The sequence below is a fragment of the Platalea leucorodia genome (assembly GCF_965183815.1).
Source record: "Platalea leucorodia genome assembly, chromosome: 11".
Taxonomy (NCBI): domain Eukaryota; kingdom Metazoa; phylum Chordata; class Aves; order Pelecaniformes; family Threskiornithidae; genus Platalea; species Platalea leucorodia.
Genome location: NC_138833.1, coordinates 12,419,521 through 12,445,074, shown reverse-complemented (window position 1 = coordinate 12,445,074; position 25,554 = coordinate 12,419,521). Strand labels below are relative to the sequence as shown.

The 25,554-nt window shown below is 46.2% G+C and overlaps 1 protein-coding gene across 1 annotated transcript in view; it reads right to left on the bottom strand.

Moving 5' to 3' along the window:
- The window catches only part of LOC309596218 (uncharacterized protein), a gene marked incomplete at its 5' end in the record, with an annotated part of 197,286 nt that overhangs the window by 14,040 nt on the left and 157,692 nt on the right, over nucleotides 1–25,554 (bottom strand). The window contains 12 exon segments of the mRNA XM_082324060.1: nucleotides 278–355; nucleotides 854–898; nucleotides 2,202–2,264; nucleotides 2,883–2,927; nucleotides 4,056–4,082; nucleotides 4,515–4,541; nucleotides 5,058–5,093; nucleotides 5,550–5,666; nucleotides 6,954–7,025; nucleotides 11,725–11,751; nucleotides 12,446–12,472; nucleotides 14,378–14,404. Coding sequence (XP_082180186.1) covers nucleotides 278–355; nucleotides 854–898; nucleotides 2,202–2,264; nucleotides 2,883–2,927; nucleotides 4,056–4,082; nucleotides 4,515–4,541; nucleotides 5,058–5,093; nucleotides 5,550–5,666; nucleotides 6,954–7,025; nucleotides 11,725–11,751; nucleotides 12,446–12,472; nucleotides 14,378–14,404 — 591 coding nt within the window.

Below are 25,554 nucleotides of genomic sequence, written 5' to 3'. Positions count from 1 at the left end.
CTGCAGAATATTAACTCACATCCCACAGCTGGATCCTACAAGCCTGGTACCCAGCCTGAGTTCTGCCACTGTTTTTGCTGGTACATCCTAAATATCCTCAGCCCCCAGATACAATAAGCTCTTCCCTCCCGGACAACTCTGTGCTGAGACCGAGATCTTGGGAAGCAGAAGCAGGGACAGACAGGGTGCCACAATGTCCCTGTGGCAGAGCTCAGCAGTTTTTCAGTCCTCTCCCATTAACCCACAGGAATCGGCATGGCCTCGGTGCGGGGCTTACCTTGAGTGCATCCAGGATTCGGCCGTCGTAGTCGATCACTACGGTGTCGCCCTGCTCCCCTTTCAGGCCAGGGGGACCCTGCAATCGGGGACGAATCCTATTTAGTTTTTGCAGCATCTGAGAAGCAGGTGGTATGAAAGCAAAGACCTGAAGCCCAGGTGTTTGGGGATTATCACCTTACAAACACCAGTGATTTAATCAATTCCTAGTCTGACAGCTGTAACCGTCCTCCAACCAAACCTCACAAGGGCATAGATTTGTGTAACTGAGAAGTGCATCAGAATCCTCACTTGATTACCCTATTCGCAGCTTCCCTCCTGCTAAAAAAGGGTCACAGGATGGTCACACTGATAAGAAAATGGGACTTGACTGCATTTCCCAGAGCTATCTCCCGTGGCAGCATCTGGTACCTACAAAATGATTTGTTTAAATATGCACCATCTCTATTTTCTAGCACTGAACTGATCCTGAAGCGATTCAACCATGCACTAAGCAGAAAGAGCTGGTGAGGCACAGCTCAGGTCGAGGCAAATACGCGACTCCAAACCAAAAAAGCAAAACCCTGAACATCCATACCCGGGGTCCGATGGAGCCGATTCCTCCCTTCTCACCAGGTTCACCCTGAAAATCAAAACCACATTTTTGGTTCAAAGACACCAAGGAAAATATAGGATATTTATCTTAAAAATACTGTAACTACATGAGATGCCAAGATATGTTTTAGATAAAAAAAAAAGTATGGCACCAAGAAGTAACTGCTTCTCCTAGAAAAAAAATAGATTTGAGTTCAGAGCAAATATATTTTGCAAAAAATAACATTGGTGTGAGTGAGTTTACAGTAAGAAAATGTCTCATTGCAGGGGGAGCAGAGTGGCCCGCTTGGGGCTGAGCTCTCCGTGATGGCGATGTGCTGTGCCGCTCCCCGGCTCCGCTGCCTGCTCCGAGCGTGCCAAGCTCCCGCTCTTTGTGCAGTTTCACATGGCTCTCTCTTGCTTTAGGCTGAATTTTGTGTGTGGAAAGTTTCAGCCGACACGTTTAAACCATTTTTGAGGGCGAGTTTAAAGAAAAGGGCTGTGCCAAAAATTTTTTTTTTTGTTCCCCTCCCCCCGTTTTTTTTTTGAAAGTTGGGAAGTTTCGGAAAGCTGTAGCACTCCCACAGCAGTGACCTGAAATTCAGTTCAGGATTCAAAAAATGTACCTTTTGCCATACCCATGGAAATCCATTTGTTGGCCAAATTAAAGCCCTCCAAAAAGTAAAAAATGGTATAAATGCAAAGACTTTCCATAAGAAAACTCAATTCAGCAGATCCCAGGGGGAACAAACCAGCACTACTACTATGGTTTTAGAAAAAAATGGCTAAGGGTCACTTGAGCCCACGTTTCTTCATCCTGTACAGTCTCCTGCCCGACAAGGAGCCACGGCGGTTTGATACAGAAAACACGACTGGATACAGATCCTACTAAATAAGAAGCAGCTGAGGGGGGAAATAACAGCCCGCGGATGCTGTCCGGGTCTCATCAGCGCAACTTAACATATCAAGACTGTCTTATTGCATTTCTTGGCAGTTATGAAGGTCAGCGGAACAGGACGGCACGTAAGTGCTCGGGGCTTTGAAGTGATACCACAGCCATCAATACAGCGGATCAAAATGTGATCAGAGGTTTAGCTCTCTTAGGGAAAAAAATTCAATGAAAAACATGCAGGGAGACGATTTTAAAAACTCTTATACTGATCTCTGCTTGAATCCAGCTTTCATTAAATCACTAGGAAAAGGTAAAATACTCCTTAACGGCCCCCTGTTTTGTTTCAGTTGAGGCTTTTTATGAGCCTTTTAGAAGACAAAGGCCTAAAACACCCACTCAGCTGAAACCTCTGCCTCAGTAGCGCTGTGCCCAAGTTCCCAGCTAATGGACTTTTATTTACCTTGGGTCCTGGCAAGCCATCTGTGCCATTCTCCCCCTTGGGACCCGTGCTTCCTTTTTCTCCCTGAAAACAAGACAATTTCGACAAATGCTATACGGGTAGGATGGAGAACAGATTTCTTTCAGGTTATAATTTTCTTGCTTTATCTTTACTTTTACATACGTGACTGAGCAAAGCTCTGCTTTAGCCTGAAATACGTCACATTGCCTAGGTGCATGAGGGGAGTTTTTGAGATAGATGATAAAAATGAAGCTTTCAGGCTTAACAGTTTGGCTGCGGGTGGTGCGTTTAGCCATAAAGTCAGCCTCAAAACCACAGCATCTGGAGCAGGCTCCCACGGAGAGCCCGCCGCACCCTGATCTGGGCAGTGCAAACCCACATCGCGAACCTCAGCTCCAGGCCACCCCCAGCAACACCCCCCAATTTACTTCTGCAAGAGGAGCCTCTAAATGGCAATTCTCTGCCATAGTCAACAAGTTGCGTTTGCAAACATCTTCTGAGCAGAGCTACCATGGCAGAGGGGTGGGTTATGCTTCTCTTTCTCTTTTTTTTTTTTCTTTTTTCATGTCAGAGGAGAAATGTGCTTCTCAGCCTGCCCCAACTGTGATACTGTGCCAAGAAACCAGATAGCAAAAGATGCTGCCAAGCACATGCATTAGATGGACACAGAGCAGAACATACCTTAGGGCCCATAAGTCCTGGTTCCCCAGGGATCCCGTCATCACCCTGATGAAGTAAAATACAAAAAGTGAAATACAAGGAGCTTGTACACACTTATCATCAGGATCCAACACATCATTTGACCCCATTGAGTGTTGTGCAGACCTGAGACCCCCCCAGGTTTGCAGGAGGCTGGGGGAAAGCTGCAGCATGGAGCCCAGGAGGCTCCAGCATGGTCCTCTGCTCCCACCCAGCTCTGCCTCTGCCTCCTCTGCTCCCGGGGCAGTGGGGGGGCATCTCCCAGAATTTGCTTACAGCATGCCCTGGGGAAGGTGCTCTCCCACCTTTAATAGAAATTAGATATTTAATCCATTTAGGCTTTTTAGGTACTAAAGACCTCCTGCAAGCTGCCACCCATCCTCATGGACTTCACCACAAGTTACCAGCACACCCATCTGCCGGGAGGAGATTTTCTTGTTTCACTTGTCATGCTTCATTGTTCTGGAGTAAAACCACTTCACGGGTGCTGAAGAGGTTAACTTTACTGGCCAGTTATGAAATTTTTAAGCCAAATTCTGGCCTGAAAAACACCCATAGCCACGTCTGTTTTGGGGCAAAGCAGTAAGAGGGAAAGGCTGGGCCCTGTCAGGGCTTTGGCTTCAGTTAAAGGCAGTGATTTATTCACTACTTGATGGCACCATGAGAACAAAACGTGGAGAGCTTGGACATGTGAATCTCCCACAGTCTTCAATGCTGGCCCAAGCAGCATACCTGTCCTTAAGAGAGTGGGCAGTCTCCGCGAGACCGAGGTGCTGCGCAGCGATGCCCATCCCAGGAACCTCAAACCCGCCATGGGGGCCCGTGGTCAGATAACAGCCTCCAGACACTTCTCAGTTCAGCTTGAACTATCGGAGTGAAAGGGCTCAAAATCTACTGCTTTGTTTGGCATTTGATATTTTATTCTTTGTCTATTGGGCAGATGTGATTGCAGCGTCTGGCTTGCTTGTGGTAATGAAAACCAGGCTGCAGGCACAGCCGTGCCCATGCTTTGGGGTTGCATGTGCGAGAAATGCCAGGGAACACAAGGAAGGGCTTGGTACAGCCAGCTACGGCTTCTCCATCCGTCTCTAGCAATGGTTTCCCTAGTTGAGCACCAAGCAAAGAAAAGAAAAAAAAAAAAAATCACCATTTTACCTTTTTCCCTTGGATGCCAGGCTCACCCTTCAACAGCAGCACACACAGAGAAGAAAGAAGTTTAAGTACATAACAGAAAAGAAGATCAATTGTATGGATACTGAAGATTAATTGTAAAATTAAAACACTCAGCTTGTATTGATCTTCTTTATCCCCTTTCGCAAGAAAGCAGATTCCCACAACACACCAGCTTCCAGCCCCCCGTGGCTCCCTCCACCCCAATTTCAAGGTTTTAACATGGGCAATGGTTGTGCTTTTTGTGCAGGTGACACATTCAGACAGACATTTGCAGCTCCAAGTCAATGGCTAATTTGATACCTTAGAAATTCTGTATCTGATCAATACAGATGAGTACAAGTCCAGTGCGAAATATGTATGTTCATCTCCACCCTGCTTATGCAGCAATATTTCAAGAATTAGTGTTAAAATTAGACAGATAAGAAATTCCTTATTACCCACCTTTGGTCCTGGAGGTCCCCTGGCACCCTGTTGAATGTAAGAGTAGTTGGTATACTTGTTTGACAATAGAGTGTAACAGGATGAAAACATTTCCAAGAGTACTTTAATTCCCATAAAAAAACCGACACAGACGCCAACTTCTCATTTTCTCTTACAAATACAGCCATAAGTTCTCTGTGCTCCCAGTAAATAATAAATATTCTTTTACGGCTTGTGTATTTTGTGTCTAATAAGCACCTTTCTAATAAGCATCCTAGACCTTAGTGAATTGGAGTTACAATGCCAGGAGGCTTCAGAGGGGCAGAAAGGGGGATACAGGAGCAGCACATCCCTCCAGAGGAGCCAAGGGGACAAAGACTGGCCTCTTCTCCCCAGGCCACAGGTACCCCTGGAGAAACATCCATTTTAGGGCATCTATAATTTCCCATGGGGTTTTTTTGGCCTCCATAAGCAACAACACAAAACCACTTGCTGCAGCCAGCTGACGGGTGATGATGTAAAGTCAGGGGCACGCACACACGGGTGCTCCTGGGCAATACTAACCATGAGGCCATCCTCTCCTGGCTCGCCTTTGAAACCCTGCAAAAATAAAAAGGTCAACATTGAAACTATTATCCCTCGTACTCCAAAACACTTCGTGATAATTAGGACATTCAGTAGCATTGTGTTGCGGCCTGTTTTTTTATTAAAGGAATTGCCAGTGATCTGGAGGTTTGCAACAGGTCATCTGAAGGCTACAGATCAGGGAAGAGATCTCCTCTGGGCTCTCTGAGTTACAACAAACACCCGCAAATACGTGCTTCAGGTCCAGCTCTTTGCTCCAAAACTAAAGATGGAAGGTCCCCTCCTGCTCCCTTGGCCCCATGCCCCAAAGCTTTGCTGTACGAGCGGCCATCAGAGTCCAACCACTGGCCCAGGCTGGGCACCCAGAGGCTGATGTGGCAGCACTGGGGAAGGGGACACCCTTCACCCTCCTCTCCCTCGCTAGGCTGGGGACTGCCCGGCATGTGCTCGCTGTGCATCTCCCGTCCTTACAGGGGGGCCTGGAGGTCCTCTTGGGCCATCTTTTCCCGTGTCGCCAGGAGGCCCCCGGGCACCTGGGGGTCCTGGCGGACCAGGGGGGCCAGTGGCTCCATCTCGACCTTGATCACCCTGGAAGAAGTTCACACAGACATGGTGAGATGAAGCGGCATTGGCAAGTGGTGCCCATGGGGTTCCCGTGACACATGCACTGCATCCCTGGGCCATCAGCACCCTGGCCTCCGCTGTCCTTGAGGAATTTAATTACAGATGCCAATTGGGAAGGCTGGGAGCTCATGGCCACTTCATGCCCTTTGGATCTGGTTCCTTAACCAGGATTTTGCTCAAATGCCTTCCAACGAGGTTTTATCTCATTAAGCCCTTGGCCAGTGACTGTCTGCATGGAAAACACCAATCCAACAGCACCCAGAAATAACCCAGACCCAACAACATGCTGGCATGGAGCATGCACACACTTCCATAGCTTAGTGGACCACACCAAAAAACCCACAAAAAAAAAAAGTAGCGCTTAGTAGTATCCTTTAAATACAGCCAAGGTCATATATTAACATCCAGCGTAGCTCACACCCTGCATTGCTTGGATGCAAAGAAAAAAGCAGCAGCTGTATCTCTGTGTGATTGTGAAGGTTTGGTAGGTGCCCGCTCCGGAGGGGAGCACCCCATGGGGCTTCACCACCCAGTTATCGTCTCCCGACCCACCGCTGGCCGCCGCAGCCCAGCCCCGGGGCTGTGGCCGGGCACATCCATGTGGCTGCACAATGGAAAGCTTCACAGAAAGGCCGCCTCATAAATCTTTTAGCAATATCTGGAAGGGTTACCACCGAGGCAGTATGAGGACTGTATTTAATATAGGGTCCACCCTCAAATCAGGGACAAGTGTGGGATTTTCAGAAGTCCTTAAGTGACTTAGCAGCACAAATCCCACGGCCTTTCAACAAGATCCGTGCTCCTAAATCACTTGCATAGTTTTAAAAAAAAAATCCTATTGCAAATGCTGAACACTGCATCTAATTACGTCAAGAGTCTCCCACTGAATTTTGCCTAATTAAAACGTCACGATTAGAGTATGAGAATTCAGACAACTTTACTTTTAATGCATTTTATTTTACAATACCAGCACTGTTCATATGAACATTTATAGGACTTTGCTGCTTGATTCCCAATTCTCACAAAGGACCAAATGCTAAAACCCATCACTTCTATGCCTCTCTACTCTGACAAAACTCCCCCTAAATTCCAATGGGGTTTCACTCAAGCGCGCTCCCAACCAGCACCTCTGAACGTAGCCACAGTAGTGACAATTTAAAATAGCAATAGTGCATTTTCAGCCAGAAAGAAGAAACAAAAGCAGCTCAAAGAGTCACAGCAAACCAGTGGCAGCAGATCCGATACATCTACCTTGAGCACTCGTCGGCTAAAGACAAGCTGATCGTTAGCCAGAAATCCGTGATTGAGCCGGGGAAAAACCATCTAGCCAGGTAAAGTGGGAGGCAGAGGAGGAAAGAGCAAGAATGTAAGATGAAAGCACAGCAGAAGAATAAGTTTTAAAGGCTGTAACAATATATATCAATTTTTCTTCGACAGTTAATTGATGCACGAGGAGGAAATAACCTAGGTAGCCAACAGTGGTTGTTTTAACATTCTGGACACTCTGGAGCTTGGTAAGCAGTAAACAGACATAGGGAAACAAGTATCTTTTCATTAGTTTACTGCACAATAGGACATTCAAAGCAGCTGGGGTACAGAGGATTCCCCTACTGCAGGGCTTTCTGCAGAATAACAAGTATTATTCCAGTAAACCCCACAGGGGATATATCCCAGCATTTCTCCCGAGACCAAATATTATATTTTTTTTCAGAGGCTAAAATGAATACCGATGTATTCCCCAGCCTGCAAAATGCCGATAAATCTCTCAGATTTCTATGATGCAAAAACAATGTATTCAGACCATGTCAGTAGTCATTGCCATTGTCTTTTAGCCTTTCCACTTATCTATCTAGGGAGAAGCAGTAAGCAAGACATTTCCTTTCTCAGGACACTGCTTGCGTCTCCTTTTCCCTGTCCATCCCTGCACACATCTGTAGGAGGACCAAAGGGACGGAGCAAAGCAACAAGAAGCCCCATGGGAACACACAGCACATCCTCCATGAGGATTTTGGAAGGTTTCTAAGGAACAAACCTCTTGTCCAAATTGCCCAGGGAGCTTTTAAACCTTTCACATAAATAACAGATAATCCCAAAACTCAAATTTGGGGTAAATATCGCATAGGCAAGTCCGCCGCCTGCCCAGCCTCCCAGGACAGGCTTAGCAGCAAGTGCGTGTAGGTACCTTGAGCACGGGTGTTTTAACGCAGTCATCTCAGAAAAGGAGGGGGAAAGCAAAGTCAGATAGAAAAAAATAATCAACGCTGGAAAATAAACTGCACCCAAGATTTTTTTCAAGCTGTAGAGAGAGGCTTTAGCTCAGCCCTCACAAATACAGCTATTTGGGGGAGGAACAATGCTGAAATCCCAAGATTTTCGAAAAAAGATGATGCCACATTGAAATTAATGGGGACACAGAGCCCTTGCGCTTGGCCAGTCCCTCCAGGCACTGCAGAACCCACCACAAAGGCTCTACTGCAAGCAAAGGGTTTTGCAGTAGACCCAAAGAACCTCGTTCTATGGCTTCTTATGTGCATGAAGCTACACAAGAGCATTAAGTGGGATTTTCAGAAAAGCCCAAGGAGCAAGACAGGAACTGAAACTTTTTTCTTATCCCTCAGATTGCTGTACATCATCCAAGTAAACACCTCCCAAGCCCAGCCCTATCTGTTTCCATGTGAAATCATAGAATCGTTAAGGTTGGAAATGACAATCTGCATTTGCTCCGAGGCCAAACACACCATATCCCACCAAATCCAGCAATCGCACATTTAATTTTAAACAATCCGTGTTACAGATAAGCCCATAAAATAGCCCTGAGGGCTATTAAATACAGAGACACCATCTCTGGCCCATGAAACATGCAGGCCATGGATAACCAGGCTCCAGGAGAGAAGTTAAGTGTGTTGGAGTTCCATGTTCCTGCTCCATGTTTACACTCTCCTGATGCATCTGGTCACGGGACACTGGGCTAACTGGCCTTTGGGTCTGACCCTGTGTAGCAATGGAGTTTTAGGGCACGGAAACCTTGAACACCGGCAATTTCCAGCTTTAGACTACTCGATTTAGCCATTTCAACATAATGTTCCAAAATAAGAAATAAAGTAAAAGTAAAGTAAAAGTACAAGTAGAAGTAGAGTAAAAGTAAAAGTAGAGTAAAAGTAGAAGTAGAGTAAAAGTAAGGTAAAAGTAGAAGTTAAAGTAGAAGTTAAAGTAACAGTTAAAGTTAAAGTAAGGTAAAAGTAAAAATCCATACATCTCGCTGTTGGCTTTGAGTTCTGCAGGATGCTTTCTGGGCTGAGCTTTCATCTACACCGTGAGCTTGGCAAGCACTTATCTTCTTGCCAAAAGTAAGAGAGAAAACAAGGTACTTTTCTATTTGCAGCCTAAACTCCAGCCTGTAGCTACGGAGCCGGTTCAGCCACGTGGCCGGCCAGCGTTCAGTCCCACGGCAGCTCAGCATACGGGTGCAGACGTTACTGGTGCCATCTCTGTCAGCGCTGGCCATCGAGCAGGAGCATGCTGCAAGGGCCACTGGAGACAAGAGCATTTCTCTCACAAGTTGAAGTCCCTTTGCTCTTGAGAGCAAACCCAGCGCTGCTGCCACAGGCACTGTGCATCCCCTAGCCCAGATGTGCAAAAATCCATCAATCCCATCATCTATCTAAACACCTGAACCATCAGTAAGAACAAGATAGCCCAAGCTAAGGTAAGAAATCCAGAGCGGTCACCCCGGTGCTGGCTCAGGGAGCGAGTCTGGCTTATAAAACCAGTCCTTTTCAGAATTGTAGCAATATGTTTGATTTTAAGAGAGACATACAAGCACAAATATCAGGGCACCGCAGTCCCAGCCTTGGCAGCATCCTGCTTTGACTCTCTTTTTCCTCCCCAGAGCAGAGGGAATCTGTTCTCAGTTTCTCCCTGTAAATACACTTCCATGCATTTTGTCGGTATATTTGAGTATGTTTATTCTCCATCCTGGTTAGGTGAGGCTCTGCAACAGCCTCCCTGATGCTGTTTGCAAGCGTTAGCTTCAGTGCCTAAGACAACCCAATGTGAACTCCTTCCTCAGCTCTCCAAAACCACACTCCAGCATCTGCATTAGGCACACTCACACATGCAATAATCTCTTTTTTGTTCACGCTGGCAGCAGGTGCTTATTTGAGAGAGAAAGAGAAGCAGCGCAGACATGAACATATTCAGTAGCTAATCCTTCATTGCCTTCATCTCACTTCCACTGCAGACAGTCCCTCCAAAGCTGCCCCAAGCATTATTCTCTTTTAATCTATCATTCCTAATGATAATATTTTTGTGTTCACTGACACACTCTATCCCCACTCCACTGCCCAGAGACATGCACATTTACGAGGGATGCGGCATTGGATATATTCCTAGTTATTTATCCTCCCATTGATGCGATGACTTGCTGCGATACATCTTTCAAAATCAGCTAAACAAAGCCACCACTGAAACTTGAGGAAGAAGATAGACAAAATTAAGAAATAAAAAATAATCTGGACCAGATGGTACTAAGAAGTTTCATATCCAATCCACAACCCTGAGTGTCTGGGGACATAAAGGAAGCTATTTTCAAAGCCAGGCACCAGTTGTTAGACCTACTTGTGGCATAGCTCTGCCAGGCTTGTTTCTCTCCCTTTCCTCACAAATTGTTTGTGAGCCTTCTCTTACTCTTGTGCAAAAAGACATAAATAAATGGAAAAGTAAAGCAAAATCTCGACAAATGCAGGTCAGGAGAAAAAAAAGCACATATTTTTATTGTAGATTAAAACATAGGACAAGCGTTACCTTGGGAGCTGGCACCCGCCGCTGCGAGTCCAGACAGAGCCTGACCCCGGAGCATCTCCCGCAGCGCATTCAGGAGCTGCGGCAGGAGGCGGGTTCCCGCGTTGTCTGGCAGCGCAGACGACAGGGGCTTTGGAGACTGAGCATCTCCTCTGGCATCGCCCGAGTCGCCAGCCCCAAAGTCATCCACAGCCCTAGCCAAGGAGTGAAAACTCACACCCATGTGCTGCTGAATCACCTCTTAAAGCCTTTTCTGAGTATGTGGGTGGGCACTTAGACAAGGTTGAGACCTTACGCCGAGCCCCTCCTCAGCCACGTAGGGCATAAATCTATCAGAGAAATTTTCAGAGCCTGAAGGTGACATTTCCAAAGGCACCCAAGGCGGTTGGGAGCTGCTTCAGAACACACCACCAAAAAATGACTTAACAGCCTCTAGGGGAAAAAAGAAAAATGACTCTGAGGCATCTCTGCCCGATGTTAACCACTAAGGTCCTGACTACGTTTTCAGCAACCGCATCTAAACCTCCCAGCCAGCTCTTGGGTGCCAGCTTCGAATCTGGCCTCTGCACAGGGCCCGTACACCAGCATCCCAGCACATCCCCGCTGCAAGGCTTCCATTCCAGCAGGTGCCCGTAACCCACGGCCAACTGCACCTCTGTTACTGCGATGGAGCCCACCTCAGAAATACTGCAGACCTCGTGGTGAGCCCCCTCCTGTCTCATCCCCAACATGGGAGACTGTGTTACCGCTGCCATCGCCAAAACAGTTTTCCTTCATCATACAGTTACTTTAAACCCTTTATTTTCAATCAAAGGCAGCCTATGCTCCCAGGCAGGTAGCTCAGCCAGAGAGGAGGAACTTTCCATCCTGCGCAACACCATTCCCGGCCTTCCATGGGACACCAGGTCTTACCACTGCGTACGGGTGCTCTAATGCCAACAAACAGGGAGCACAGCTTCAAGAGAAACACGGAGTCTGTCTCTGACACTGGAAGAGCAAATCAGGGATAGGAAAGTCCAGTAAAGGTGAAACCCTTCATGAGGTACCTGGTCAAAGTCAGGAAAACCACCACCACAAAGAGCTCCAATGGCAAAATTAAACATTTCCAGAACTGTTACCATACCTCAGTTTGCAGCGACAAAGCTGCACGAAGCCTTGTTTTGTGTGGTGACCAAGCCCAACCAGATTTTAGAATAAATCAATGTGCCGTGTCACTACTTACCCTTGGGCCGATGTCCCCTGCTTCACCCTGTGCGTCAGGCAAAACAGCAAGGGTCAGCTATTAGAGTTCAAATTTCAACGATGAAGGACCGAGCGTAGGGTCAGCTGGACGCGGGAACGGCACACAAGGGAAGTGGCAAGAGTCTTATTGCTTAACATATTCAAAACCAGGGAGGAGAAGGGCTCGAGACAACACAATAGGGAATGATTCTGCCCTGGCAGGCGATGAAACAGATAATAAATCAGAAATAGCAGATTGTTTCCAACTCTAAGGCTCCCCTAGCAACTGCTTATGTCCTACACATGTGAGGATTAACATCACTTTCAGTACAGTAATGACCTTCTTTGGCTGCTCTAATTTCATGGGAGGATGTCATGCAAACACAGAGCGATGGAGCCCACAGCCTTGGTCTTGGGGGAAAGCAAGAGCAGAGTTGTATGCCACTGTCCTAACCCTTAAGGGGTTACCAGGAACCCTGCGGCATGGATGAGCTTTAAGGCCATACTTATTCCTCCTGCGTCTTTACAAATTCTTTCTGCCCTCCCCTGCCCGGGGCTCATCTAAAAGCAACCCGAGAACCTGCTGTTGCGGCTCCACATCCCAACAAAACCCAGTGGTAGCGTCATGCTGGTGCATGGGGGTAACCTGAACTGAAAGAATTACAGCAGGAGGAGAACATACAGCTGCTTCCCCAAAAGCCATATGTTAATGCAATCTTTACCTTTTCCCCTTTTGGTCCTGGAGGTCCCTGGAAACAGATAAGAAGGATCCGAGTTAAGAAACAGCAGAATCGCCAATGCACACAACATCAAAACCAAGGAGATTGCATTCATCAATTCACAAACCTGAGCCATGTTTGCTATTGTTTTAAGTTATACATGCTATTATTTTAAATTATACACTGCTTCACATGAACAGCACGCTACTGAAAAGCACCAACGAGGTCCCGCCTGCTCTTGCCAGGACAGAGGACCGGAGAAGGACCAGGGCAGGGCAGGCAGCGTGACAGCCGCTTGCAAACACGTGACTCTAAATAGATGCAAGAGATTTCTTGAAGTATTAAATCACTTCTAGAAAAACACATGCTTAGCATATCATTACAACAATTATACATCTGTTTGAAATAAACAAGGAGGATGGGCTGCTTTCTTTGGCCTATTTGCTGAAGACATAAGTCATCTTCCCTCTAAGCAGCTTTCTGTAAGACAGGCAGGCAGAGACACTCTGCAGCCCCAGAGAGAAGCTGCAGAGCCACACTTTGATGTGCCTGCGCTGCATCCTCCTTCCAGCACAGAAAAATACTGAATCTTGGGGTTCAGCCCAATTCATGGTGTTTGCAGAGAGGCTGACAACGGCAGCATCTGCATCGCTGCACAGCATCCCTCCTGCTGTTAATTTGGCTCTAAGCAAGGCTGCTGGCCCCTTGCTCTCATCGAAGAGATCATGAACAGTCTGGTTTGAGTTTGGCCATTTGATAAGTTTGCTTTTTCGTTGAGATTTTCCCTGCTTCTCGCCCAGAGGTCTCGCTCCCGCCCAGCGCACACGCACAACTCATAGCCGTTTGCATCCACGTGCGTGCCAAGGGCAGTGGGCACAGGAGCGTGCTGCTGGGGTTTGCGCTGCTCTTCCATCATGGGGTTTTGCTAATTCAAAGCCAAGCCCTGAACACAGCTGTGTGAGCTGGCCTTCCAGTTTCTTGGGATTTTTTCTTTTCTAATGTGTTATTTCTAGATTTCTTTTCATTCACATTTATCATCTTCAGGGGTAGGATAAAAACCAACCACAGCAATATACAGCTATAACAAAATTCTCCCCAACTGGCTAGAAGTAAGTATCTGGAGTAACTTTTTGATTGCAAAGACTGAATGACTTCTGCCCACTTTGAAAATCACAGTTGGTTTAGGACCAGAGCTTGAAAAGATTTCAGATGGTGCCCTCTAGTGAACGTGGTGGAATAGAGTAAGATTTGGACACAAAATACAGAGCTGCGACCTCCTGTAGCAACCACCCAGCTGAAGGAATCGGAGCTGGCTAGTGTTCAGCTAGCATAAAAATGAAAAAGTCTGTGTTTCTGTAAAACAAGTAAGAAAAGAGTGGAGCACCTGAGTATCCAAAGGGCTTCCAAGCAAAAATGAAGTCAAGCAAATAGCTCGTAAAATGAAGTCTAGGCTGTTCCACAAAGCATTGCATGGACACCGGGCACTCTCAAGCGCTTCCCACCTGGGCTCCTTTGGAGGCAAATGAACCCAGTTTGGGAACAATTATTTTTACAATACCACTTTGTAGTGCCAGAAGCATGCGACCAAGATTACTGACTTTGCTTCTTCCAAGGTGCTACTGGAGTTTATGTCCCAAATTTGGTCTGTAGCCCATCTGCAAAGTCTCCGCTAGCTGAGCTGGCACAGAAGGGGAAGAAGCAGCCGAGATGAGCTGACAGGTAAAGAAAAGCTCACCTCTAGCTGTGCCGGCCAGCTCTGGCTCAGAGTTTAAACTTGCATGTGTTACAGACCACAGAATATTTTTTCTAAATATAATTTTGTCTCCTAAACAGTTATGTATGTAGTAATAGATGAGTAATATTTGAGATTCTGCCTATCTATTGGAGAGCAGCATGAATAAAGACATGTTACATTTGGCACTCGGTGCTACTTACTGGTTTGCCATCCAAACCAAGAGGCCCCTGAAAAGGGAAGGAAAAGACAGTATTATTAAAAAAGAAATAATTAAAAAAAAAGTCAATTTACAAACATAGTAATATCAGTCATGCTCTGAAAGAGGCCCTACTTACGTATAGTACAATCTTTAGCTATGTTACTTATATACCTAATCCTTCATCCATGCAATCCAGCAGGAAGGTTTCACAGAAGTACAGTAAGAGGCATCAAACAATTTGCAGAGTACAAAGGAGCGCGAGAGGAAGCGACAGGATTAGTGACAGGGACAGGGTGACACTGCTCTGGCACAGCGCTTGGGACTCCCTGAGGTTTTTAAAGACCAAAAGAGCAGCAATAAAACATGCCTGATTTGGTTAAACCGAGCAGGTCCAGGAGTGATTCACATCTACCTCAGACCTGAACCATTTGTTTTATCAAAAGGACTTGCTGAAACTCTACCATTTTACCCAAGCTGTGGGGATCAGCCATCACCCTCAGTCCATAATGGTAAATCTCATTGATGGGAAGAAGTGTCTTGCTATCGAGGAAGGAAGGGTGCATCGGCCCCGTGGGCTGACACCTATGTGCTTTGCTCATCTGCGGTGATACAAAGCTAGAAACGCGCTTGTATTTGCAGGACCAAGCACTTGGTCACCCCAGTTCTTCGCCAGGTCTCCCCTTTCTAGGGTTGCCGCAGGAGTGTATGGTAAATCGACATGATAAATGGTTATTTCCCCATCGTTTCTGGTATGCAGCTCTTAATTAACATAAAGCCACTGGACATATTTGGCCATAGGAAACCTTGCTTTTGAGAAAGGATGCATGTGGGGAGAGGAAGCACTGATGATCAAAAGCCCACAGACAAAGCCAAAGCTGCCCCTGCTGTCAGCTGGAGCTGGCACACAGGCACTTGGGGATGAAGAGAAGCAGTTAAAAAACTGAACAGTTAGAGTAAATCCCAGAAGAACTGCATTTCCACCCATCCATGACCTGCCACCTGAGAACTTAAAAATTTCCTCATTTAAACCCAAAGAAGGCTCAACCCTGCAAACCGTTCCTGAACAGACATGGTACAATGGTTGTGAGTCCGCAAAGCCCTCAGACACCTGCTTCCACCCCTAGATATCTAACATGTGCTCACGTGCTTCACTGGGCGAGGATCCACTGCGGAGGTTGCTGCAGGCTGTGCCGAAAAGCGGGCGCTACGTCCCTGCCCTGTCCCCACAGCAAAGCCTGACCCAGTGCTGCAGCACGGCTGGCAGCTCCTGTGGTCTCAAACTCAACCCAGCCTTGCTCTCCTCACTCCTACTGCAAATTCAAGGGCTACGCTTGCAAAACGGTACCTTGGGATCAGCACCCACTCCCTCGTACATCTGCCCAGCACATGCGCATCTTCCTGGCTCCTTCTGCAGACGTGCTGGGCTGAAACATCGTCCCGCATTACAGCCCTGTAAACCTGGAGGACCCACCGAAGCAAATGCAGTTTGGACTATTGTATAACAAAACAATAAAGTACCCAAGTTTTCTGTATTTCTTAGGGAACTGATTAGGGTGAACTGTTTTTTAGTTCACCTTGAATCTGTGATAGTGAAATTCAGCAAAAGAGAGAAAAGTATGTAAGAGAAGCCCAACAGCTGCATTAAAAATAGCATCCTTCCAGCTCACAGCTCTGGCCATCAATAAGGAATAAACCAGTCTGCAGTGGCTGTGGTGACTGGGCTTAGAATATGAAACCGTGGGGGACACGCAGCTCTGTTTGTTAGGAAAAAGAGGTAAATCCAGGTGGCTGAATCCTGGGCAGGGCATCGGTACCTGTGTTATAAAGACCAGGGGACCTGTATAAGAGATGTTCACCTGAAAATAAATGGGGATTTCTTGACATACAAGATTTCTGAAGTGACCAAACTCAGGTTATACTGTTCACATGATGTGTATTGTTTCTCATAAAGAACGGCCAGTACACAACTCTACGTAGCAGTAATGAAAAATAGAAATTAATGCAGTTGCATCCCTTAATGCAAGGGATTGCAGGTCACAACCAAACTACTACTATTTCCCCTAACACCCTCTCCATATGTTATCTCATCCTGAGTCCTTACATTGTAACACCTGGGAAAGGCATCAGGTCCATTGAGTGGTCTTTCCTGAAACTACGATTGTTTGAGATGGTTCACCTGAAGCTCCCGATGCAGCGCTCTGACCTCCAGAGGACAAGATGTGGGACCTGAGCAGAGAACTTGCAGCACATTCAACGTCTCAAAGGAGCAGAAGTCCCAGAGCTGGTTTTTTTTTTTTTTTTTGGTTGGTTTTGTTTTTTTTTTAATTTACAATAGCAATTCATCGGCTTTTAGCTATTCTTGTATCAGCCCACAAAGGGACATCCAGAAGAAAAAACAATGGCCTATTCAAAGGATGTTTGTTTGAGGGAAAGCATTTAATGCTTGAGAGAAACAATATCCATCGGGCTTTTAAAGGGGCTCTTGGCCAGCTGCACCGCTGAATGGACAAGACTAACTCAGACTTTGAAATGTTTTGTTAGTCTGGGCTTGAGATTTAATTGACTCTGCTCTACCTGCTCAGCCAAACATCTGCATAAGCAAAAGCAGGGTTTCTGAGAGCAGCCAAAGGATTGCATGTGTAAAGTAGGAAAGAGCATCTGAAATCTGGGCTTGCTTACTTGATTGCCTGCAACTTTCAGGAGCATGTGTTGTGATCTTTATTATCTGTTATTTGAATTCTGCTCCATGTAATTTTAATTAAAGATGAAGGAATCTTTATTTTATTTGATAACTAAGGAACAGGAAAACAACAAGTAGTTCCCTATTCCCCCAGTCAAAATCCACCTCTATAGAAGTCTTCATTTTGGGGGGACAAAAGTCACTTCCACTTAAATGACCAACACAAAGTCCAAGAAAAAGGTGAGATTTCTGGACACCCCATTACAGGGCCCAAGAAAGAGAAGGCACCGCAGTGGCTTCATGCTGTGCTTTTTGCCCAGGGATAAATTTCATTCATGCCTTTGCCCACCCTCGATTACAAGTCTTTCGCTCCGAATCACACACACAGTGATCACACTTTACATAATTAAATGCTCACTACATCATTACGGGACGAACTTTCTGCCCAGGACAAGCCTGATGCTTTAAGACAAGGCAGAGAGAAAATGCAATCAAATTGCCCCGAAACATGATTCTGACCAAAACCATCACTGCACCAGCCAAGTGGGACAAAACCCATCAATCTTGGGTGCTTTGAGGAAGATGACACTGATGTGGTCCCAGCTGACACCGTTTGGTGGATGTCAGAGCCCACTTCTAGCTGTAATCATCTCAGATCTCATTTTCTGACCACACACCAGTAAGGACCGCCTGCGTTTGGCCCAACACGGCTGTGCGGGGTGTCCTCCACATTTGAAGAGAAAAGAGGAAACGTTGCTGTCAGTTTGATAAAGAAAATATATCCAGAACAGCTGGCTGGAGCCCTCAGGTTGCCAGGGCGGGAGGAGCTGGCGACATGGAGAAGGGGTGAGTGGTAATTGCAATTACTCATCTTGGTTTTACCTGTCACAAACAGTAACGTAAGCACATGGTGTTCCTGCGGGTGTAATGACCCAAACCATGGTGCATCCCCACGGGCATCGCCTGGGGGAGGATATTATTTATATAATGACATATATTTTATGGTATACATTAATGATATATTATTAATGATATATATTTATACAATGATGCTGAGAACGCAGACACAAGTCAGATGAGATGTCGGGGCTTGAGCAGAGCTTGTTACTACGTCACGCACTCTTGCTGCATGCCTTTGGCCATGCAACATTTTGACTTCAGAGGAAGGGGCTACATTCAGATACATTAAAAAATTTTTTTGAGTTTTGTTTTGTTTTGTTTCACAGTAGAAGCTCAGAAATCTTGAGATGTAGCACTAAAATGTCACCTCTCATTGCAAAAGTGAGACTCACCTGATTCTGAGAGCAGCTGAAGGCTTGGAAACACTTTTAGGTTCATCAACGTGGGAGGACGTGGAGCTTGCAAGCTCTGATTCACATGCAAAAGCTCTTCCAAGAAATAATAAGCATTTCCCCCATACATCCCTTACCCCTGTGCAGAGCAAGCCTACGTGCCAGCCTGGCTAACTGGCCCTCTGCCTTCCTCCTCTGGTGCCATGATCGCTGCTGGCAGGGAGGTACTTGCTCTAGCAGCGTTACAGGAATTTTAAGGGGGGAAAATATCTAGTGAAAACAAAGCCAGAGACTATTAAGAGGACAATCCTTCTGAGTTGGGAAATCTTCTCTCATGGTTATTTTTAATGTTTCCTGCTCTGCTAAAAATTAGCACAGGGGTCGGAAGGAACCCTGCAGTCAAATTTTAACAAATTCAAAGGGCTGCCTTCAATCTCTGTCTCTGTGGTTTTGAAAAATGGTAAAAACTTACACTTGAAAAGGAGGAAAGTGTCAGAACAAAAGAGCACGACAGTATTTTAGTATCCCTGCGAAGGGCCCTGGGTCAATAGGCGGCTTGGTTTGCAGGGCAGCCAGGGAGCAAGGACCATCTCTTCCTATAGGCTATGCTGTAAATCTTTGCAAGCAGGACAGTGTCCGCTGGTGATACGGATCCTCAGCACGTTTTTGTATGAGAAGAAAGCTCTGGCAAAAGCTGTGGCCAAGCACACCCTGCCAGGCCCATCACAAGGAAAGTGGAGAGAGGCGGCCAGGTTGCTGTGGCTCCTCCGAGCTTCCCAGCTGAAGGAAAAGGGTAGACGAGAGACTGAGAAATGAAATGTGAGTCCTCTAAATAGCAACTGAGAACCACTGGCGCTAACTGCGAATGAATTGCGTACAAGAAATGCTCTGGGATGTCACCTCATCCTTGTCCCCAATTACTGCTACCCCCTCCTTCTTCCCTAAAGTCCTCAGTGCAGGAGGACCAGAAGCCCTTATAAAAAAGCAAGTTTCTACTCTGTCCAATACCACCTGTGCTACAGTAATCATTTGCCCTTCCAAATAACAGCATTTAAATATCCACGAATAGACAGACTCTACATATTAAATCGGTCATACAAGGCATTATCCTGCGCACACACCAACTGCAATGGCTGTGGGCCTAGACAAGTTGGAGGTTCCTTCTGCAGCTGCCCCGACCTCTGGGGTCCCTGGCGTGAGACCTCAAAATTGTGTCAGCCTGTGGCACAACACAGCGTTGGAAACGTTCCTACTGTGAGCTGTCATATTTAAGCATTAAGATCATTAAAATCACAATAGCTTCATGTTTAATGATATCTATAGCGTGGATGGTCTCACTGGAATGGGATGGGATTGCTGCACAGGGGAACAGCCCTGCACTTAAAAGTAAAGAAATTTTTTTTCATCATGAACATGATTATTAACAATCCTTTGCTAATAATTTTCTCTATTTCTTTGTTTGAAAAAAGCTATTTCAGTATTGTCCAACACAAATTCCCTTTTGGTCCATAACTGCATGCAAACCCAAAACCTACTTTTTCATTACTAAGTGATGTTTTTTTTCTTCATTTTTTAAAAGCAAATAGCTTCTGCAGTTCCCTTATAAGCACAAAATAGTGATGTTGATGAGGCATGAGTTTTTTAATGTTTGTAAGACTAATTGTTTTAATTTGGAAAATAATTTACACTTGTTGTTTCACATATCAGTATATTTGTTTAAAGAATGGAAGCAAAGAATATTTGAAATGAGGGAAGCTTAACTACCTTGGCTGCCCTACAAGGGATACAGATCTTTTAAACGTATTTTCTGGGTAAATCAATAAAATGCCTTTTTTCTTCCCCCCTCCCCCCCCCCCCCCCCTTATTTTCAAAACCACCAAAAAGCACAGAGCTCCAAAGCAAGTCCTGATAAATACCCTGTTGCCAGATTTAACAAGGAAACTATTTACACATGACATTCACTGAGGTCCCAGTTTTGCATGAGTTAAGCTTTAAATACCTCCAACATTTGTGATTCAGCTAATTAATACCTTCTTGCCAACACACGCACCTCCGGCAGGGCAGGTCCCCCCGGGCCGTGGTGGCAGGTAGCCCGGGGGCTGCTCCAACCTCCCCAGGGCTGCCGCCACTCCCCAAATCAGCCTTGATGGCACCTGCATCCTAACTGAAGCCGACAGCAAGGCACTGAGACCACAGCTTTCTGCACGCAAGTATCAGCTGATTTATAGTCTTCTCCAAGAAGGCGGCAAGATGTCATAGAAGTAAAAGATAAGCCAGACATGGGTATTTATTTAGCCATTAAGTTGTATTCCTGGATCAAAAACTACTTTAAATGTCAGGCTTCACTAGCGCATTTATCATGAGAGCAGCAGGTAAGAGAAATTACTGTTACCAGTGGCAGCTCCCATTTGGGACAGCTCTGGATTTAAAGCACAGCAGGAGGCACTTGTGTAACAAAAGATGTCGCGCAGCGTTTTCATTCGACTTCCCTCGGTAGACCAAACCCTACACATGGTATATAGCACAAGATGCAAGAGGACTCTGAAACCCAGGCATGGCCGCTTCTGCCTATACATGTGTATTACCCCACATCTGGAGACAGCTGGGTATACAAAAAGTTTTGGGGCACAATTCATTGCCACTGAGTTTTTGAGGACTTAATGGGAAACCATCTTCTGGTTTGGTTCTCTCCCTCCTCTCTTGCATTTGCTGCCACTGTCCTGCATGGCCTCAGAGCCAGGCTCTTCTTGTTTGGGTAGAAAACCCTATTTCATTTTACAGGGGAGGGCAATTAGGCGTTCCCCAAAATCCATCTCCCTGCAAACCGCAGCCCTGCATGTAATGTCTGACCCCAGTCTGGGGGGGGATCCCAATGGGGTTGCTCCAGGCAGTGAGGTGAGCTGATTTCCCCCTGGCCCGTAGAGCCCTCCTAACTGCGGCAGCCCTCACCCCTCTCCCAGATGTCGTTCCAAAAAGGACACCTGAGCACACCCCAGGCATTGCCCACAGCATCTGGTGGGGCTCAGCCTCACCAAACCCCCAAAAGCTCCTCTGAAACCTTTCTTGGGGTGGAACCGCGTCCCACAGCCTGAGCTGACAGCAATAAATCCCCCAACAGAGGTGTCAGGCAAACGATGCAGAGCAGCAGCCTGATAAGGGCCAAGCGTGTGTTAACAAACCAACCAAAACACCAGAAATCTGTGCTCTATTCCAAAAAAAAGATCTGTCCTCAGACTGTTGGGCAGCCTCTGCCCATTCTTTGATGGAAACGGAGCAGAAAGGAGCAGTAATTTGCTAAAAGCTTCACCCATAATGCAAACCAGACTGCGGGGCTCTGCAAGGGAGCAGCCACCTCGGAGGCTGGGCTGGTCCATGCAGGGCATCCGGTGGGTGCGCACAGCCACCCTCTGCGACAAGAGCCCAGCACAGGGCACAAATAATTGCAAGGGTTTCTGAAATCCTTGGGAAACAAAAACAAAACAACAACAAAAAAGAAAAAACCCTCAAACCTGAGAATGTTTTTGGGGCAGCACCTGGCCTTGCCCACTGTTCAGCCCCTCCTTTGCATCGCCAGTGTGGGCTCACCAGAGCGCTTCGGTTCCCAGCTTTCTTCCCAGACATGCCAACCACGTTCATCAGGGCTTCGTTGTGGAGATAAAGCACCTTTTCTCCTTTTCCTTAAACACAAGATGCACCTCCTTCCATCTGTTTGCAGAGCTCCCTCCTTATTTTACTGGATGTCTTCTCAAAGATGCTTAAGAAAAACTCCTGGAAGCAAATCTAACACTGACTGGTCCAAAGGGGCGAAAAGCAAATGCTGGGCTGGAGCTGCATGGGACACCGCTTGGGTTTGCGAGCAAGGTTACTCAGATAAAATGCAAAGAAATGCCACAACAGAGCTGGTTCGTTCACTCCTCCCGATGCAAAGGGAAGGGAAGGAGTCACCGCAGCCAACTGCCTCGATTCCTGGGCCAGCAGCGCTCTGCAAGGAGCGCCCCAGCATGTCAGATCAGCTCAGCTGCTGCTCAGCGTCGTTTCAGAAGCAAGCACTCACTCATCTGTGCATCACATTGCACGAGTTTTCTTCCAAAACAACAAAGTGCTTTTATGGAAGAAAGAGTCCCCCGACTTCCCCCAAATTTCTGAGGCTTAAATGAGTTCCACGTGTTCTGTGCAACTGCTTGTTTCAAGCATTTGGTGCCCAATTGGGTTTTGGATATTTTTTGTTTAATGTCCAACTATGAGAGAGGAGACAGCCTCTGTGGTGGGGATGCAGTTTTGAAGTTGGTAAGCAATTGTTCTGGAGGAATATCAACGTTTCAAGAGAACGCTTCAGCATCTTTCTGCCTTTGTATTCTTCCCCCCCCAGTGCCATCCCCGGTTGACAGCTGCTGTTTGGATTACCTCTCTTTTGTGGTTAATGAGCAGACTTCTTGTTTTTTCTCAGTTCTCTGCCTACAAGCCAAGCCTCGGTACCATGCGGCTGTGCCCAAATGCACTGCAAATTGAGATGCAGATGCACCAGCTGTACTCGCACCCGAAGCGGGGAACCAGAGGAAAAGCAGCATGAGAAGCCAGAAACCAAAGCCTTGCTTCAACCAGGCATTGGGTGGTGAAGGACCTTTTCCACCATCTACCCTCACAGCCACCCTCATCACCAAGCCTTCCCCTGCGTAAGCCAGCTTGGGATAAGGTGGCCAAGTGGGTCCAAGTCATCACCCGAAAAGCCATGCATGTCCTGTATCAGAAATCTACCTGTGCAGAAAAGTTCTCCTTGCCATTTTCATCAGCACCTTTTCCAGGCCCTCTCCTCTCCCTGGCCAGAAACACTGGAAGCGCAGAAGATAAACAAATGCATCTGCAATTCCTCTACTGGGTGGGATATAAGACAACTTTTTATTTTCCCTGCGGAAGAATTACCTCTAAATCAAAAGAAAAATACACTGCTGCCATGAAGAGCTGGTCTTTACAAAATCATTGTTGTCTCTACATCAGAGAGCCAGTAAATGGACATAGCAGGAAAATACGCTGGATCCGCTTTCCCTGCTTAAAGAGGTCTTCCCCTCTAGGCATATAATTACGTGAATTGGCCACAAAACTGATATTAAAATAAAATGAAAATGACTAGAACTACAAAGTTTGACTTGTAAAATGAATATTTGTTACTTCTGTCTTTTGGGCTCTTACTGGGAGAAGTATGTGTACAAATGGCTTCATTCACAGGAGACGCTCCTTGAAGTCTGAATATTTATGAGTAAAGATACTCAAGAGAACAAACACAGGACCAAACCCTAAATTACAGTTATGACCTTGATGAACCTAGCTAAGAAAACTAAATAGCCAGCTTACCAACAGAAGCCTTCATTTTGGAGATGGATACCGATCACATAACATAGTATTTGGAAGTATCTAAGTCTAGTGATGCCAGATGTTAAATATGAAATTTTTTAATTCTGTGCATGCACAACCAAAACACCCATGCAATGTACAGGCACTCCGTGCCTATGCATGAGCTACCACTCAGGGTCTGGAAAGCATCCGCCTACTGAAAAAAAAAAAAACAACAAACCAGTAAAAGTCTGAGATCCACATGCTCTTCCCTACAGCCCACGAGATCTGACCACGTAGCGTGGTCTTCCATATCTCACACGGGACTTCTGGCAGCCCTACTGAAGAGTTAAACCACTGCCTGTTGCTCTGGTTTGGGTACGGAGCAATCTCAAGCTACACGCAGCTCCTTCTGTGACTCCCAGGCTGCACCCTGAGCGTGCCCAAGTAGGACTTGGAGATAATTGCATAGATGGAGAAAACTCATCAAGTCATCAGGCAGTCTAATTCCAAGTTACTTCTACAGTTCTCCTGTAAAACCAGTTTATTATTAATGTCACATCTGGTTTTCTGGTGTTGCCACTTCCAAAACGCCTGGCTAAGTGCATGTCTTGGAGCTTTCTGGTAAACTCTGAGGGACAACAACAGGATGGAGAAACTGCCACCAGGAACAGGCTTGGGCACGTGTTCCTCATTTCCAACACATCAGCCTGTCTGCATTCATAATACATTTATGGGTCACACACAAACAGCTTGCACAGACTTTCCCTTGCTAAGTTATCTACACTAATTGAAATTCTTAATTGCTGAGGGGAGAAAACCCCAAACTCGGTTGGTTACGGCCACGGTCTAGAGCTGCCACCAAAGCCCCTGTCACGCTGCTCCACTGCACCCGGGTCGTGCAAGTCAAGGAACCAGCTTCCCTTCTGCATGTGCTCCTCCAACCCCTCTCCCAGGCATCAGCTCAGAAAAAACATTTGGCTTCACTTCATGTCTTGAAAATTAATTAAAACCAGAGTTTATCATCCTTACAAAGCTGATTTCCGGCTACAGGCATTACAGCCGACTTCAGCGGATAACTGGATTTACAACACTGTAGTCAAAGGAAGATATTAGCTCACTGTGCAGGGCTTCCAAAATAAAGTTTCTGAAGATGCTGAGCTGCTTACCTCCAACAGCTCCTTAGCATGAGGTGGACTTTAAATACAGGAGAATGGCCTGTACAAGAGTATTTCAATTTTGACTGAGCAATTATTCCCCCAAAAGGTGTGCCAGCGTTGAGAAATGCCTGTGTTGTGTCTTTTCTTTACCATAAGTCCATTAATCGATTATATTGGTGTAGTTACCTGTCATTAGTAAAGGATGCTACTACTCAATATTGAATTATTTTGAGAAACAAGCTGCATTACTTCTAAGCAGGCAAAACTTGAAGCCCTTTTCTCCCCGCCTTCCCAAAGAGTTCCCACCATTAAGAAAGACAGGCAGGACGATGCCTGGGCTCTTTCAGGGAGCATATGAGTGATTTACAAAATTCAGAAGGCAAACATTATACGCCAGAGGAATGAAATGACTAACACTCTGCTCAACTAAAAATAGATGCTAATATTCTCAGAAAAATGTATAAAACAGGAGACAACTCTGTTTCTTATCATACTTTTTTTCTGCAAAGCTTCTTCCCTGCTCTGCTTTTTATTAATGAAGACATGCACATGAAGTAATTCCCCTCATTAATCAACTTCATTCTTTTGGTTTCTTCCTACTTGAAGTGACAACCCTCCATTCGGGATGTCACGTAGCAGCATAGCAGAGACCAATTTTAGGGAGGGACGAGTAGCAGAAGCAGATGAAACTCTCGAGAAACAGAGACTTTGGCTTTAA